The sequence below is a fragment of the Berghia stephanieae genome, chromosome 3 (genome assembly GCF_034508935.2).
Source record: "Berghia stephanieae isolate SIO BIC M18660-M18661 chromosome 3, UCSD_Bste_1.3, whole genome shotgun sequence".
In the NCBI taxonomy this organism is placed as follows: Eukaryota; Metazoa; Mollusca; class Gastropoda; order Nudibranchia; family Aeolidiidae; genus Berghia; species Berghia stephanieae.
This window is the reverse complement of record NC_088362.1, coordinates 78311514-78327307: the sequence shown is the minus strand read 5'-3', so window position 1 is coordinate 78327307 and position 15794 is coordinate 78311514. Positions and strand designations below refer to the sequence as shown.

The 15794-nt window shown below is 32.4% G+C and overlaps 1 protein-coding gene across 1 annotated transcript in view; it reads right to left on the bottom strand.

Annotated features, from left to right (window-relative positions):
- Window positions 1–86: 86 nt before the first annotated feature.
- The window catches only part of LOC144969351 (matrilin-1-like), a 217998-nt gene continuing 202290 nt past the window's right edge, over window positions 87–15794 (bottom strand). Inside the window, exons 10-19 of the mRNA XM_078908460.1 lie at window positions 15266–15429; window positions 14286–14450; window positions 13567–13666; window positions 12677–12874; window positions 12354–12386; window positions 12010–12028; window positions 10812–10950; window positions 9596–9682; window positions 8741–8888; window positions 87–7776 (exon numbers count right to left, since the gene is read on the bottom strand). Coding sequence (XP_078764586.1) covers window positions 7769–7776; window positions 8741–8888; window positions 9596–9682; window positions 10812–10950; window positions 12010–12028; window positions 12354–12386; window positions 12677–12874; window positions 13567–13666; window positions 14286–14450; window positions 15266–15429 — 1061 coding nt within the window. The 3' untranslated portion in view covers window positions 87–7768. The remainder of the gene's footprint in view (window positions 7777–8740; window positions 8889–9595; window positions 9683–10811; window positions 10951–12009; window positions 12029–12353; window positions 12387–12676; window positions 12875–13566; window positions 13667–14285; window positions 14451–15265; window positions 15430–15794) is intronic.

The following is a 15794-nucleotide window of genomic DNA, read 5'->3' as shown; positions in this document are numbered from 1 at the left end:
ATAGGAGATGGCAAGTGATCTCCTGCCCACCATGGGAGGTCAAAAGAACCCAACCAGGAAAAATCAAACAAAACAAACAAAATATATTGTAGGTACATAATAATATTACTTTATTTCAACACAAAAGAGTTATAAAAGCAGGTGACAATATCATGTATTACAATCGTAACAAAGAGCTATAAATTTCATCTTTAAAACAAAAATACACTGCCGTTTTCTATAAACTCGTCAGACAAAAGTTCAGTGTTCTTAGATGTACCTAATAATATTTAATTTGTAAAATATTGAATTCCGTTCTTATTTTTAAAACCTAAAATGATTCCAAGATCGTTTGAAGAAATAAATTTAGTCAAAAACATGTAGACATTTTTAATCTCAGTATTTATGATGCTAACGATAATAATAATAAATGAATTGGTACTACATTATACAACTTTTCTCTGTATACACAGCTTAACAAACAAATCGAAACAAGAAACAAGAATATGAATGCCATTAACGTAAGCATAACGAGTTCAGAGGAAAATAAAATGCAGTCTCCATTAATCAATTAATAATGCATGGTCATATTCAGAGCTGCCAAACCGCAGGTAAAACTGTTACACTTTAAGGCAATATAACAAGATTTAAAAGAAAACAGTTGAAAAAAAAAACAGGAAGAAAATGAAAGGGAACCCTCAACCCAATGTTGGTAAATGATATTTTTATTATCATTCCATATTCTATCCCAATTTACTTGAGTTGAATTTGTAAAGTTTAATCAAAATAGAAATAGAAGTATTAAATGAGGTTAACTCACTCTTAACCTGAAAACACAGTTTCATTTTATTTATTTATTTTTAAATTTATTTTTGCAGTGGGCAGCTCTTTACATTATTGGATACATACTAATATAATATTTACAATACAGACACATCAAACCATTCATCCACACACGCTGTCATGCAGTGGCGTAGGGCCTTTAAGGCTATTAAGGCTAAGCCACAGGTCGTCACTGTCTAATTTGTAAGAATTTAACAATAAAAAGTACCACTTTTAATTTTCTGTTTCACAAACAATGAAATTCATTGTTGACCTGGTGTTAAAAAACCCTTACAGAGCCTCAAAACTTGAACCAATCACACCGCTTTGAATTTACTACAGCTCGAGTCGTACTCGTGCCACTGACCAATCAGTACAGCGTGTGGCTTTAAAGGTTGAGAATGCTTCCAGCCATATTCCCACGGTATACAACAGGCGATGTATTTCACTCTCGCCGTGTGCTATGACTGTGGGCATCAAGAGGCATCTTGACGTTGAACCGAGTCATTGTGGCTTTCTTACTCGCAGCCACAAACAGTGACCTAATTGTTCCAATAATGGCAACGTGTTGTACCTGTTACCAGAGAGCATAGATAATACGCTCTCTGCTGTTACCCATCCCTCTTCGAGGCGTGTCAGGCATGTGATATTGAATTCCCCATAGTCCCTTTTAAAACTTAGTGTGTTAATCTGATGTGTGCAGTGTTTGTTTTTTTAAATTTTAATTAATCGCTATTAAGCGTGATGAATCACGTTGATTACAGGTCTTTGAATAGGGAAAATAAACTTTTGATTAAAAGTCTCGGTCCCCATCAACCAAACGATTTTGTACTCACTATTAAAGACGGGAAACAGAATCGGCCATTTAATTTGATAAAGATTGGTATAGTCGTTTTCCCTGGCTTACGGTGAGAATAGAAAAGAAGAGTTTATTTTGTTTTAATTGTATTTTGTTTGGCGATAACAGCAATACAGAATTGTCTTGGACAAGAAGTGGATTTACCTGTTTGAAAAATTTAACACAGAGAGCATTGAACCATCAGAAGTCTAACTTACATTTAAATATGTTTAAATATCACCACTAGATTGAAAACCCTTGGTACTGTTCACATAGATGCACAGATTGACAGTGGCTATCGCTTATCCTTAGCCAGGCATTATGAACAAGTACAAGTTACAAAGAACATACAAATTTTAGGTAAAATAATTGAGTGCATCAAATACTCTCTCTCTCTCTCTCTCTCTCTCTCTCTCTCTCTCTCTCTCTCTCTCTCTCTCTCTCTCTCTCTGACTCTCTCTTTCATATCTATAACTAAATGATCCTATGCAACAACCCATCTCAAATCCAGCCCCATGCTCCTAAATGACCAGGCTACGCCGCTGCTGTCATGTGGACTTATTTATGAATCGTGAACTGAAATAGTTTTTTGTTTTTTTTCTCACTGATCTAATCTCAAGAATGGAAAATAATTCATAATTTATCTAGCAACAACAATACACGATATAAATGTGATCGTTCTAATTTCATTTTTATTTTACACACACACACACACACACACACACACACACACACACACACACACATATATATATATATATATATATATATATATATATATATATATATATATATATATATTAGTTAAGGATCCATCGTATCAATACGGTTTTATATCGGAATCAAAAAGACACAGAAAAATATATTTTAGTCTGATATTTGAAATTTTAGTGAGGTTGATAAGCTTTTTTAATAACACTCCGTTTCTTTTTTGTTCTAATTAAAACACAGGTCAGATAAACAGTGATATTTGAACGATTGATGATGCTCACACTGTGATTTATCGTGTTATTTTCCATTCCATTTTATCATTTTGTATTCTTAAATTTCTAAGATATTGTTGACTCGGTCTTTCAGCTCCCGGATCGATATAATTCCCAATATAAGACAAAACATTTTATATTAAAAGAATGAATTGTGTGAACTGTTATAGACTAAAATTTGGTAATTCCAGATACTTGACTTTCCATTCACTTTTCAGCATGAATACAATCCCGACTTAAAACCGTTTTGAGACAGTTGGTCATATCTTATCTTTTTTTTTCTTCTGAGGTCTTATTTTGATTAAAATACACTGTAATATGAATTATATTTGATTCAACACATTTTCACGATTCATCCAACATAGTTATTGCCTCATATTATCAGATATTCATTTCAAAGTGAAAGCAATGAAGAAAGGCTTCGAAACAAATGAATATTGATTGAGCACTTAAGGAAATAATAAGAAAGGATGAATCATATTTTTTGTTTTCAAGCAAAAGCAATAAAAAGAAACCAAAAAGATGAATTATTATACAAATTGAGTTAAAGACATTTTAGCAGAACATATCATTCGAAATAATCTTTGACAGTATTCAGGTAATAAAATGTACAACGACAGTAATAGCACCAGTGCATAAGTAAATGAAGTCAACATGAAATAAGAAGATTATGATAATATATATTCTATAAATAACTGAGATTAGACACTTTAATACGTGGGAGCAATTATTATTTACATTTAATTATGTCAAAAGGCCTGGGAAATGTTGATTGATGAAATCTTTTTAAAAGATTTTATGGCAAAGTTTTAGAATGGGACTTCTTGTTTTCTGGGCACCAACATACGTAGGTTATATTCCTTGCGTAATCCAAACAAGGTAGGACTATTTTGAGCTCATTTTTTGGGGGCCTAAATATTGTGCCGGACAAGTAATTTTGGATGCAATGAGCCTGATAATAAAACTGATTTTGTACTTGCAGAAGTCGTATAACACAGTGGTGGATATTTTGAAGAAAATAAAAGAAACATTTTAAAGCATCCATAATTTTATACACTCGTCTTAGAAGTCTAAACCACTTAAAAATATAGTTACAATTTTTAGGTAGTTGAATGAATAATCCCAAAATATTGTTTGTAATTTTGAAACATTGAATTAGAGAATGGTACGATTGTTTTTATCTAAACAAGACATACAATATAATCTATGAAGAATATTTTGTAACACAAATTTGTTTTTAAAACCGATAGAAATATAGTAATCTCAAAGTTAGGTTTATTTCTGTACAAATTGAAGTTATGTGGCTGAAAAAAAAAGTGAAAAAACAAACAAACAAAAAGATGCAAAAGAAAATGTTCAAACTCTTTCAATACACCAGAATTAAAACCAGGTGAAAGCAGTTCAAGTCAGTTCAGTATGTTGAAAAAAAAAGAAGTAGAAATTAAGAGAAGAAAAAGAAGAAATTAAATGGAATGAAACAATAGATGTGGAAACAGAAAGAATTGGCCAAGAAATATTGTAATTAGCTATGATCATTTAACTGGACAAAAGTCACCATGAAGAAAATGATATTGAAGAGCTTGAAAATAACACACTATATTTCCTAATAATATGAAAAAAAAATTGCTTATATTATCAATACTGAATAGGCAAGAATTAAATTGTATAAAACCAGGCCTAAGAGTAATGACATTTTCATCAATATATTTTTTATAATAAACAAATGCGCACCTGCAGGCAATACAATAAAGTAAAAAATCAAATCAAATCGACAATTCAAATACATTACAGATTAATTGCGTCCATAACACATTTTTCTTTCTACAGCAATAACTCGACATCATTTTTTGCACTATTGGTCAAAATTTTATATAAGTCCATTAGAAACTTATTCTATCTAGTCTCTTTCAATTTTGTGCGAAATGAATCTTTGTTCGATATGAAAAAATGTTTCAGACATTTAGAGTTTAACTGAAACATTGTAAGCTTCTAAAGAGGTAGTTGTCTTTGAATAGAAATTTTGCCAACTGCAAAATGAAGTAATCGAGTATTCCGGACCGAGAAAACAATAATAAAATAATGATATCTGTATACACCAAGAAGGATATTTTACACGTTACATTTACAATTGATAAATAAAAATATGTCATCATAGAAAGTATTATCTTAAAATGTATGCACGTATCAATGTGACGCTCATTAAACATGGTGAACCACTTGGAAATGTATAATGGACTTTATAGATTTATTGTTTATTATAAATCTACTTATTTACTTTGACTGAAAGATAAAGAAAATGGATACATTTTGTGTGATGACCTGACCATTCTTTGCATTTACATTGTGTCAAAACTAACGGGTAGAATCATAAGAAAAGTCATACAAAGCCATTTCTTGTTCCGGGATTAAAATTTTTTTTTTTTTTACAGTAGGTAAGTCTTTTTTTTCCGTTTTTTATTATCTTTGTCATTTTTATTATTGTTCGATACATGAGAATTGCTCTCTTACTGCTTAAGTTAATTCCATAAGGAATATGAGATAAACGAGTAAGAGAGGAATTCTCTTTAAATCGTTCTCTCCTCTCTCTCTCTCTCTCTCTCTCTCTCTCTCTCTCTCTCTCTCTCTCTCTCTCTCTCTCTCTCTCTTTCTCTTTCTCCTCCTCCTCTCTTTCACGTTCTCCTTCACTCTTCTCTCTTTTTCCATTTTTCCATTTCTTTTTCATCCTGATTTGTCCCATTGAAAATTTTTCACATAATGGCATATTGTAATAATATTCAAAAGACAAGGATAAGCATAAATTTAAACTTTAAAATTCACATTATGATCATAATAAGACATCGTCAAAGGTAAACTGAATACATTGCTTTAGATTGTGGATTGTGCACTTTATACTATCCATATCATGAATCCAGTCACTTGAAAATGGACCTACATTGCTTTACCTGAATATTACACTGCTATGCACTGACAAAATAACGTTTTTGACTTCGAACTGAACATTTTACTTCGTAAATCAATTGATTAAACCAACCTGTCAAAAAGCTTTAATTCTGTGTCTTCTTGAATTCTCAGGTTAGAGTCTTTTTGTCAAGTTGGAGTCGTCTTGAATTATAAATTATGTATGTCGTAAAAGTTATCTAGTCAAAATTATTTTAAAAGTGTTGAGTCCATGTACAGCATGGGGTATCATTGACGATTTTTTAAACATGCAGCTCAACATGGCATACTGATTCAGTTTGAAAATGTTTGCTACATCATCAATATTCAATTCATATGCTATTTACATAATGAGTAGAAAATAATTACAGTATTGTTATACGTTGAGACGGTTTATGTACAAATCACTTTAAAAAACTCATCATACTAAAAGCGACATTCCAAGGAGCTGTTATAGACATAAAGATAATAAAGACAGCAACAAAATAAAAAAGAAGAAAATAAAAGCAAACCAACACAGATGGCTAAACCTATAATATTTGATTTTATAATACACTATCGAATCAACATTAAAGACAAAGCAAATTCCTAAGAGACTAAAGAAATAAAGCATTCTATCATTTGCCTTGTCTTTTCAACCATTTTCAGTTTTCCAGATTATCACTTCATTTGGGTAACAACACCGAAATTGACGATCTGGAAGGTCAAATGACTAAATAATTTATTTTTCATTTTAGAGTCATACTTTTATCTTTCCATCCGATTTGAACATTTGAGTTTATATTAAAAAGAAATATCAAACTTAATCCCATTAGCCTGAGAATGGATCTTCTTTTTAAAAAAAAATCAAAGTTACTTCTCTCATTTATCTGTTCCTTACAGCATACCCAAGTGTTTTTTACAGCAAGAGCTCATACTCTTAGTGAACCATGCAAATAAATGACGTCCCCAGCCGTAAAGAGTTAGATTGGGTTAATAGTATGACAAAATATTGCACGTTATTATAATGTTAGCCAAGAGTCCACAAAAGAGTAGTTTCACTTCATTGGAATTGTAGAAAAATTTAATTGTTTCGCTCAAAGTTTATCTTTGATAAATACATGTCCTACTTGTTCCTATTTAAATCTAAACTGTCGCCATGGTGACACAATCACAAATGTTGATCACCCAAACACTTTGGTATTAGTAATAATTAAGCTAGATTAGTTTTCGTTACAGTTGTATAAATAATATATATACAGCAAATAATAAACAACACGTATCATCATAGAGTCCCTTGGTTTCCTTTTTGTGATACTTTCCACTTTTTGTAAAGCTTCAAAATACACAATAATTCTTCGACACATTGTACACAATAATATGCTATATAAAATTTAATACAAGTGACAACAATATTATCATCAACTTGCTTCAAACAGTTCAAAAATGATAATGTAATCAGCTCCTTATTACACAAATTAAAAAGAAATAGATAAAGGAAATGCAATTTCATGAATCTATTGAATTATTATCATTCTGTAGCTATTATTAATACATATGATATAAAACATAGAAAAAAAATCAATACAGTGCAATTTTTTTAAACAACCAAAGATTTTCGATTATAGTAAAACCAAAATGAATTTTGACCCGTTATGAGATGTGGTTAGAAAAAAAAAACAATCAACAAAATTTACAGATTTTGAATCAAGGGGAAAGCGACGCAGTTACATTTTTCACGCTCTAATTATTGCTCTGCCGTAAACTAATAAAACATCTTTTTCCATTTTGACCAGAAATGATTCTAATTTCGATCAATTTAAGGTGCTCCTCAACATCAAAATCTCGAAATTTGAGAACTTATGGGTCATCACAATCAATCAATATATGAATACTTTAAAAATCGAGATAAACCCTACAGACAAATTTGCCCTTGGTACAGTTGACGACATTTTAAAAAGTAAAAGTTTTCGGGCCCAAATTCAAAAAGGCGTTTAGTCGATCTTTTTTTTTTTCAAAGTTTAAGAGTAACTTTAAGAGCAATGATATGCAATACCTGCGCGAGAATATCCCTTTTTAAGTCTATGATTTTCTTAAACTCCAAACCATTTTTTATGAATTACTAGCACGATGAAAGTGATTTATCACAAAAATCCCATGATTTCGCCTTGTCTCCTTTTTACTTGGACAAAGTTGAAGATTTCTTTGGTCTTTCATCAACAGGTGTTCACTATAACTCTGAGAAAGAGAAAGAGAAAAAATACATAACAAACTTATCTCTGATAAAATCGTTGACTGTCATTTTGTTAAACTGGAAAATTTCAAGAATAGGGGTTGGGAATACGCATGGGTAATGAGGATACAAAACAGCGATTTGATTTATCTTCGGCAGGGAGCAAAATGAATTTTACAAATCTTGAACAGTTTGAGGAAGAGTATGTTGAATTATGAATTAATGCAGCAATCAAAACACGAAATAAATAAACCACATTTACGTCATCATTATATGCATGACTTTGTATGATGAGTTTTCATGAGCATGAATCGACCTGTTAAGAGGTTATAATTTCAGTTTGGACTGTCAGGGTTTATGAATTACAATTTTCCATTTAAGTAAAAAAAATTGAAAACACAAGAAAAAGAAAGATAGAACGTATTACAACCCCCCCCCCCCCCCCCCCAAAAAAAAAACAAAAAACCCCAAAAACAAAACAAAACAAAACAAAACCCCCCCCCCCCCAAATAAAAAAAAACCCAACAAAAACCCGACAATAACAAAAATAAAATAAAACTGGAAGTAGCCTCAAAATACACATATATAATATATATATATATATATATATATATATATATATATATATATATATATATATATATATATATATATATATTGAGAGTCAAGATGAGTAACATTTTGAAAAAAATTGTACAATCTTGAAAAAACGATATCTAACACCAATACTAGGGTTGCTATTTAAATTAATGAATAAACTTCTCTATATTGACTATATAAATAGTATCCACTACCAGAATATGACTCAGTCAGATAATCTTATTTCGAAATAAGTACATTAGGCAATACCAAAAATGTTTAAACTTAAATAATCATCCTCAGCAAAATGTGTACATGTGTACAATGAACGAAAGTGCGTTAGAAAACGCAATTTTTAACGTAAAGTTGGCACCACTACATTGTACTTACCATCACATAAAAGGTCTATCAGACTGGATTCTAAATCTTTGAGTTTGTTGTAGCTGTCAACCTGGAAGAAATGATTCTGTGGCGGGTAGTTACACATCTCTGACACCTCGGCCTGTGGTTTCTGATCACCCACCACGATGACGTAGACCTGTAAGATTTATACACGTTTTCAAGTTACAAAAGCGGTTGAGCATCTCTCAAAAATACAAAAAGATAAAAACCAAATCAAACTCTTACCCAAATCTATTTGCAGGACTTATATAACTTATTTACACGTTTGGCGATTAGACCTGTAAGTAAGTAATATTCGACTCAAAATATAGACAAAACGCAGCGACGTCTGATATTATACACATGAATCTAAACGCTAAAAAAATTTGGAGTGGAACTGGACACTTGGTGAGATTTGCATTTTTAAAAATTGAGCTTTTTATATAGCGCAATATCCACTAAAAGTGCTCAAAGCGCTTTACAAGGGGTCCCTGGCCAACAGCAACACTTAATATGTAGGACGAGACATGACTCCTGTTAGGCGATATTACAATCTTTTTCGGACAGAGACAACGCTGTTAACGGCCATGTACTCATTTTACACCTGAGTAAGATGAGAGAATGTGAGTAAAGAGCCTTTTCCAAGGACTCAACAATGCGTCGAGCGAGGCTCGAACCCAGGACCTTCCGATCCGAAAGCGAGTGTCATATCATTAGACCACATAGCCGCACCTTTAGATATTCAGTCTTTAGATTTCATTCGAATCGAATGGAAGCCTTTTCTTATCTAGTTTTATGAAATTGTATTGCAGATAATCAGGTTTGAAGAAGTGATATGATAGTAGCAATACTAGTCTTGCTTACCTCAATGCCTTTGATCTTGGCGTGTTGTGCTTCTTTCAAAGCTTGAATTGGTTCATCTAATTCTCCGTCAATCAGTAAAATAGCAATCTGTTGATGAGTTGGTTGTTAATAACATGGTGTTATATGGATACTGTGATGAGTTGTTGATGTTAACATGATTGATTGGCTGTTGTGAACATGGTGTCATGTGGACACTTTGATAGGTTGGTTGTTGTAAAATGATGTTATGTGGAATCTTTGATAGGTTAGTTGTTGTTAAGATGATGTTACAAAGACACTTTGATAGGTTGGTTGTTGTTAACATGATGTTATGTGGAATCTTTGGTAGGTTAGTTGTTGTTAAGATGATGTTACAAAGACACTTTGATACGTTGGTTGTTGTTAACAATGATTATTGGAATCTTTGATAGGTTAGTTGTTGTTAAGATGATGTTACAAAGACACTTTGATACGTTGGTTGCGAACAAATTGATAGGTTGGTTGTTGTTAACACACCGTGTAAACATGGTGTTATGTGGACAAATTAATAAATTGGTTGATGTTAACATGATTTTATATGGACACTTTGATAGGTTGGTTGAAATAACATTGTATGTACGATCGATTAAACTCAGGTCAAATAAATCTTGGAAAAGTTAAAGAACAACACAGCAGACACACACATACATAAACGATTAAAGAGTAAAACTAAGATAGATGGAGGGATAATATTTAATTATTTGTAGATATGTGAGACAATGACACACACACACACAAACACACACACACACACACACACACATAGAGAGAGAGAGAGAGAGAGAGAGAGAGAGAGAGAGAGAGAGAGAGAGAGAGAGAGAGAGATTAAATCGTGTTATAATACAAATATGTTACAAAGAATCCTCGATAGGCCTGAAACATTAATGTAGACTTCAATAACGTGGTAAATATGATGATAATAATAATAATAATATAATAATAATAATAATAATAATAATAATAATAATAAATAATAATAATAATAATAATAATAATAAATAATAATAATAATAATAATAATAAATATGCACAACCCCCACACACACATACGCGCGCGCACACACACACACACACAACAAATATATATATATATATATATATATATATATATATATATATATATATAATATTAAGAGAGAGAGAAGAAGAGAGAGAGAGAGAGAGAGAGAGAGAGAGAGATATCACAACGATTCCCCACCTTTTTAGCTCCCCTTCTTGCCCCACTTCCTTTCCTAAAGGCTTTTCGTCTGAGGTCTTTGACCAGGCGAGCAAAATCGTCCGTGATGTGGTGTCCAAGCTCCTCCATAAGTGTTTGCGGTTTACGATGAGTGTTCAATCTGGGATAAACAGAGAACAATCGTTATTTGTTATCATCATCATCATCATCATCATCATCATCATCATCATCATCATCACCACCACCACAGCCACCACCATCATCATCATCATCATCATCATCATCATCATCATCATCATCATCATCATCATCATTATTATTATTATTATCATTATCATCACATCATCATCATCATTATTATCATTATCATCATCATCATCATCACCTCACCACCACCATCACCATCATCACCCTACATCCACATCATCCCCACATCATAATACATATTACATATAAATCAATCCAATTCTTACTTTATAATTGTCCTTCGAACACCCTCAGTAACATCATCACCATTGCACGCCTTTTGTCAACTTTTACTGTTTACCTATTCAAAAATCAAGTGATCTTCTTGTGTATACTTCGTCCAGCGGGCACGTCATCACAAATCAACATCTCTCTGTCTGGTGCCACAGCTTTTATAAAGCATAAATATTATGGGTTTTGCGATTAAATATTTTCTCTCTCTCTCTCTCTCCAGCGCTGCACTGTCCCATCACAACATCTATCTCTTCTCTTCTCTGCTGCCAATGTGAGGTTTGTGAGGTATAATAATCTGAGTTGTAACCTCATAACCTTAACATCTCAACACTCTCTCTCCCCCCCCCCACACACACACACACATAGAGGGATAGAGATACACACACACACACACACACACACACACAGAAAGAAAAAGAAAAAAAAAAAAAAAGAGAGAGAGAGAGAGAGAGAGAGAGAGAGAGAGAGAGAGAGAGAGAGAGAGAGAGAGAGAGAAGCGGCGGGGGGTGCATCCCGATGGAGTACAGAAGTATGATGGTACATTATATCAAATACAACAAAAATAAGCATTCAAATATTACTGAAATTTAACTCAATATATTATCTTGTCTTTGAAAACAATACCCTATCTTATACAGCAACGACATCTGAAGAAAAATAACATTCTAGACAAATTAACTCAGAACCTTTCATTTGTTAACCGTCTTACCAACCACAGGGAAATCTTTACATTTGTTACGGTACTTCAGATTTGTTTTCTACAGAATTTGAAGAATAATCTTTCTTTAATGAATAAGAACTTTGTGTTATTTTGTAGAAATTGTTTTGCAAACAAAATTTGACCCGTTATGTTTAGCATGCTTTTATGTTCGGGTTAAAAAAAAAAAAAAAACAATTTTGCGTTTGGCAGGCATGACACTTTGGGAAATAGTACTGAAAGAGGTCGGTAATGAGAGAGTTAATATTTGGTTACTCTTGCTAAGTAAAATACGAGTAAAATACCTGCACATCCATTATACATATAGTGCATTAACTTTTGACATAAAGAAGCATATGAGAAATTAAGTTTAGAGCTTTATTTACCTTGATCTGCTACTGGCACTGATGGAACTTCAGCTGTCAAGAAAAATTGTGGGAAACAATAACATTAGCAAAGTGATGAGGGATTTTTAAAAGAAAAAGTTTGCAACATTTAAAGTTACAGTCATGTACTATATAAACTGTATAATAATAGAATTCCTAGGTTAATGATGTTTTAATAGAAGTTAATGCTGTCGGCAAATTATGCATTTTTGTTTGTTTTTGTTTTCATTTTTTTTTTTTTTTTTGCTGCAGCAGGTTTTCGTAATTAAATGCAACTTGCCCCAGGTTCTTAGAATTTACTATACGGTAGACAATTTACTTACCTGTGCAACTTTCAACCGTGGCTTCCATTACAATGTTCTCAAGCTGGTAGAATGATTCAACAGTAAATATCTGACGTCGCCGATGACTGCCTGTTGCCAGGAATGGAGTAAAGCTGTCTTGTGTATTGCTCCGGACTTGGGACTTGGATGAGTCGGAGATGATTTGGAGTTCCTCGGGGTTCACTTTAGATCCAACACCTTTTAGAGATGCAAAGAAAAAAAATGTAATTTTGAAGACAAACAAGTTACTCAAAAAAGCGGCAATATCTTTTAAAGTGGTGTCTCAACTGATATTTGAATTCATGGCTTTGTGCAAAGCGAGTGATTTAAATTGCCATCGGCTAGCCTCATTCAGTTGAGTATAGTCACTAAACTATTGTCTCTACAGCTACGACGCATACATTGAAGTTGACAAAAGCTGTTTGATTTCGAAAATGAGTAATGACGCTCAGAATTGTATTAACAATACCCATTTCTTGACTGAGGCAAAACTATCAAGTGATGTAAATTTATCTTTTCTTTGATTGCGAGGGGAGCGAGCATGGTGCAGTAGGAATATTCACATTATCAATCATGATAGATATCCGCCTTCACTTTCTCCACATCCTCTCTTTTTCTTTTCATTTTTATAACAACAACAACAACAACAACAACAACAACTACTGCTACTACTACTATTACTACCACTACTATTACTACTACTACTACTACTACTACTACTACTACTACTACTACTACTACTACTACTACTACTACTACTACTACTACTACTACTACTACTACTACTACTACTACTACTACTACTAATACTACTACTACTACTACTACTACTACTACTACTACTACTACTACTACTACTACTACTATCTAGATTTCCTCTATCAACTCACCAACTGCAATGATAGTGATACCACCCTTGCTGGCCATTCTTGCTTGTTTCTTTACTTTGTGTAGTTTTTCTGTAGCACTACCCGTCACAAGCACAGCGACCTTTTGAAATAATGAAAACATATAGATTACAGCAAGTGCAACAAGGAGCTCAATAAGGAACACGCTATAACTATAGAACTTTCCTCCCCGCACCGTTAAAATTCTCACACATGTGCTGCAACAACTTACATTCTATACAACCTTCTCAAGGACAATTATTTGTCTAAAGCAGACCAAAATCAAGCGTGAAGAATGGACCAAAAACCACATTTATTTACTCGGAGGCTCTTTAATCAACTTGGAATGTTTTCTTTTTATCATTTATTCATTTATTTTTGTCAAGAGCCATCTATCAGCATTTTCAGAAGAATAAAGACGGAAGATTACTCTTTATTTCTTAAAATAACTAATGAGATTGTTTGAGTTGTGTCCCTTGCGTGATTTGCAAATCGATTCTTGTTGATCAAAATCTTAAATCTTGAATTACCTTTATCACTTTTATTAGGTCATAAATTTGGATAGAAAAAATAATATAGATAAACCAATCTTAAAAATATAACTGACATTGACTATGTATAAACATTTAAATATTTTAATTAATTAATATCATTATGTTTTTTTCTTTGCTTTTAATTATTCAATTCTATTTTCTAAAATTCATCAAATCAGGTTTACTTACTTGAGCAGCATTCCTGCGACTGACGCTGCGCCTAAAGCTCCTTGTGCGAACGTAACGAATGACCTCATCCAACCTGGTGCCTCCGTATGTCCTCTTGATATTGTACAGATCTCTGATGGCGCTCAAGAGGTTGCTGTGGTCATCGACATCAAAAACGTGAATAACCTTTGTAAGAAAAGAAAGTAATTGTTGTAAATTCATAGGTATGTAATTATATCATTATATTATTTGATGGAATGCAATGATCTTTGCTTTGCATCCAAAAGGTACCAAATAGGATTTCCCTAGCCGGGGCGTTTGATATAGAACCATTCATCACCCATCCCTAACTATTATTATTATTATTATTATTATTATTATTATTATTATTATGATATTATTATATTATTATTATTATTATTATTATTATTATATTATTATTATTATTATTTTTATTATTATTATTATTATTATTATTATTATTATTATTATTATTATTATTATTATTATTATTATTATTATTATCACCAGTCCCTTTTATGTAAAATGTGAGTTTATGTCTAGTATTGCTATTATGTGCCTATTTGTGTGTGTGTGTGTGTGTGTGTGTGTGTGTGTGTGTGAGTGAATGTGTCTATGAGAGAGAGAGAGAGAGAGAGAGAGAGAGAGAGAGAGAGAATATCCTTGTTCTTGTAATTGATTTATCAATGCAGTGGAACCAAGCATGAATTGCCATTTCTGGACAATAAAGATATTATTATTATTATTATTATTATTATTATTATTATTATTATTATTATTATTATTATTATTATTATTATTATTATTATTATTATTATTATTATTATTGTTATTATCATTATCAATATTATTTACTCGCTTTGCGGAGATGCACTAGCGACCTATCCAAAGGGTAGCAAGCAATCTCTTTCCAGCTATAGAAACCGGTTAAACTAAGGCTGCATGATGATGATGATGATGATGATGATGATGATACTTACTTGATCACTGTATAAGACCACTCCTATTCTAGTGCGGTTGACACCGATGTCCAGTCCCAGTGTGAAGTCCCGAACGAAGCGGACTTGGTTCCAGAAATCAGAGGGGCTGATGTCATTCGATGAATCCAAGGCAAACACGATGTCCACTGGTTTTCCTTTGCAAACTGGAGACGGGAAAATAGTATGGTAAGATATTGAAGGCTGTGCAATAGAATTGATTTGAAACGTTGTGTTGGTATGTTTGTTTGTTTTTTTGGCTGGGTAGATAGAAAATCGACAACAACTGCGAGAAGAGAGAATGGTAAAAAGCATGCAAGAAAGAAAAAAGAACCCTCAAGAAGTTTAAAGCGTTCTCTTAAAATTTGATTCTTAAATTTCTAGATCACGCTTATGAATACGTTTGAAAATCTGATGAGAGAAAACAAAGGGTTTTATTGTGAAAATATCGATGTGACAAATTGGGGAGCATGCAATGCTGTAAAATAAAGATATGAAAAACGTATGTGTGAAACAGTGCCAGACAAAGCAG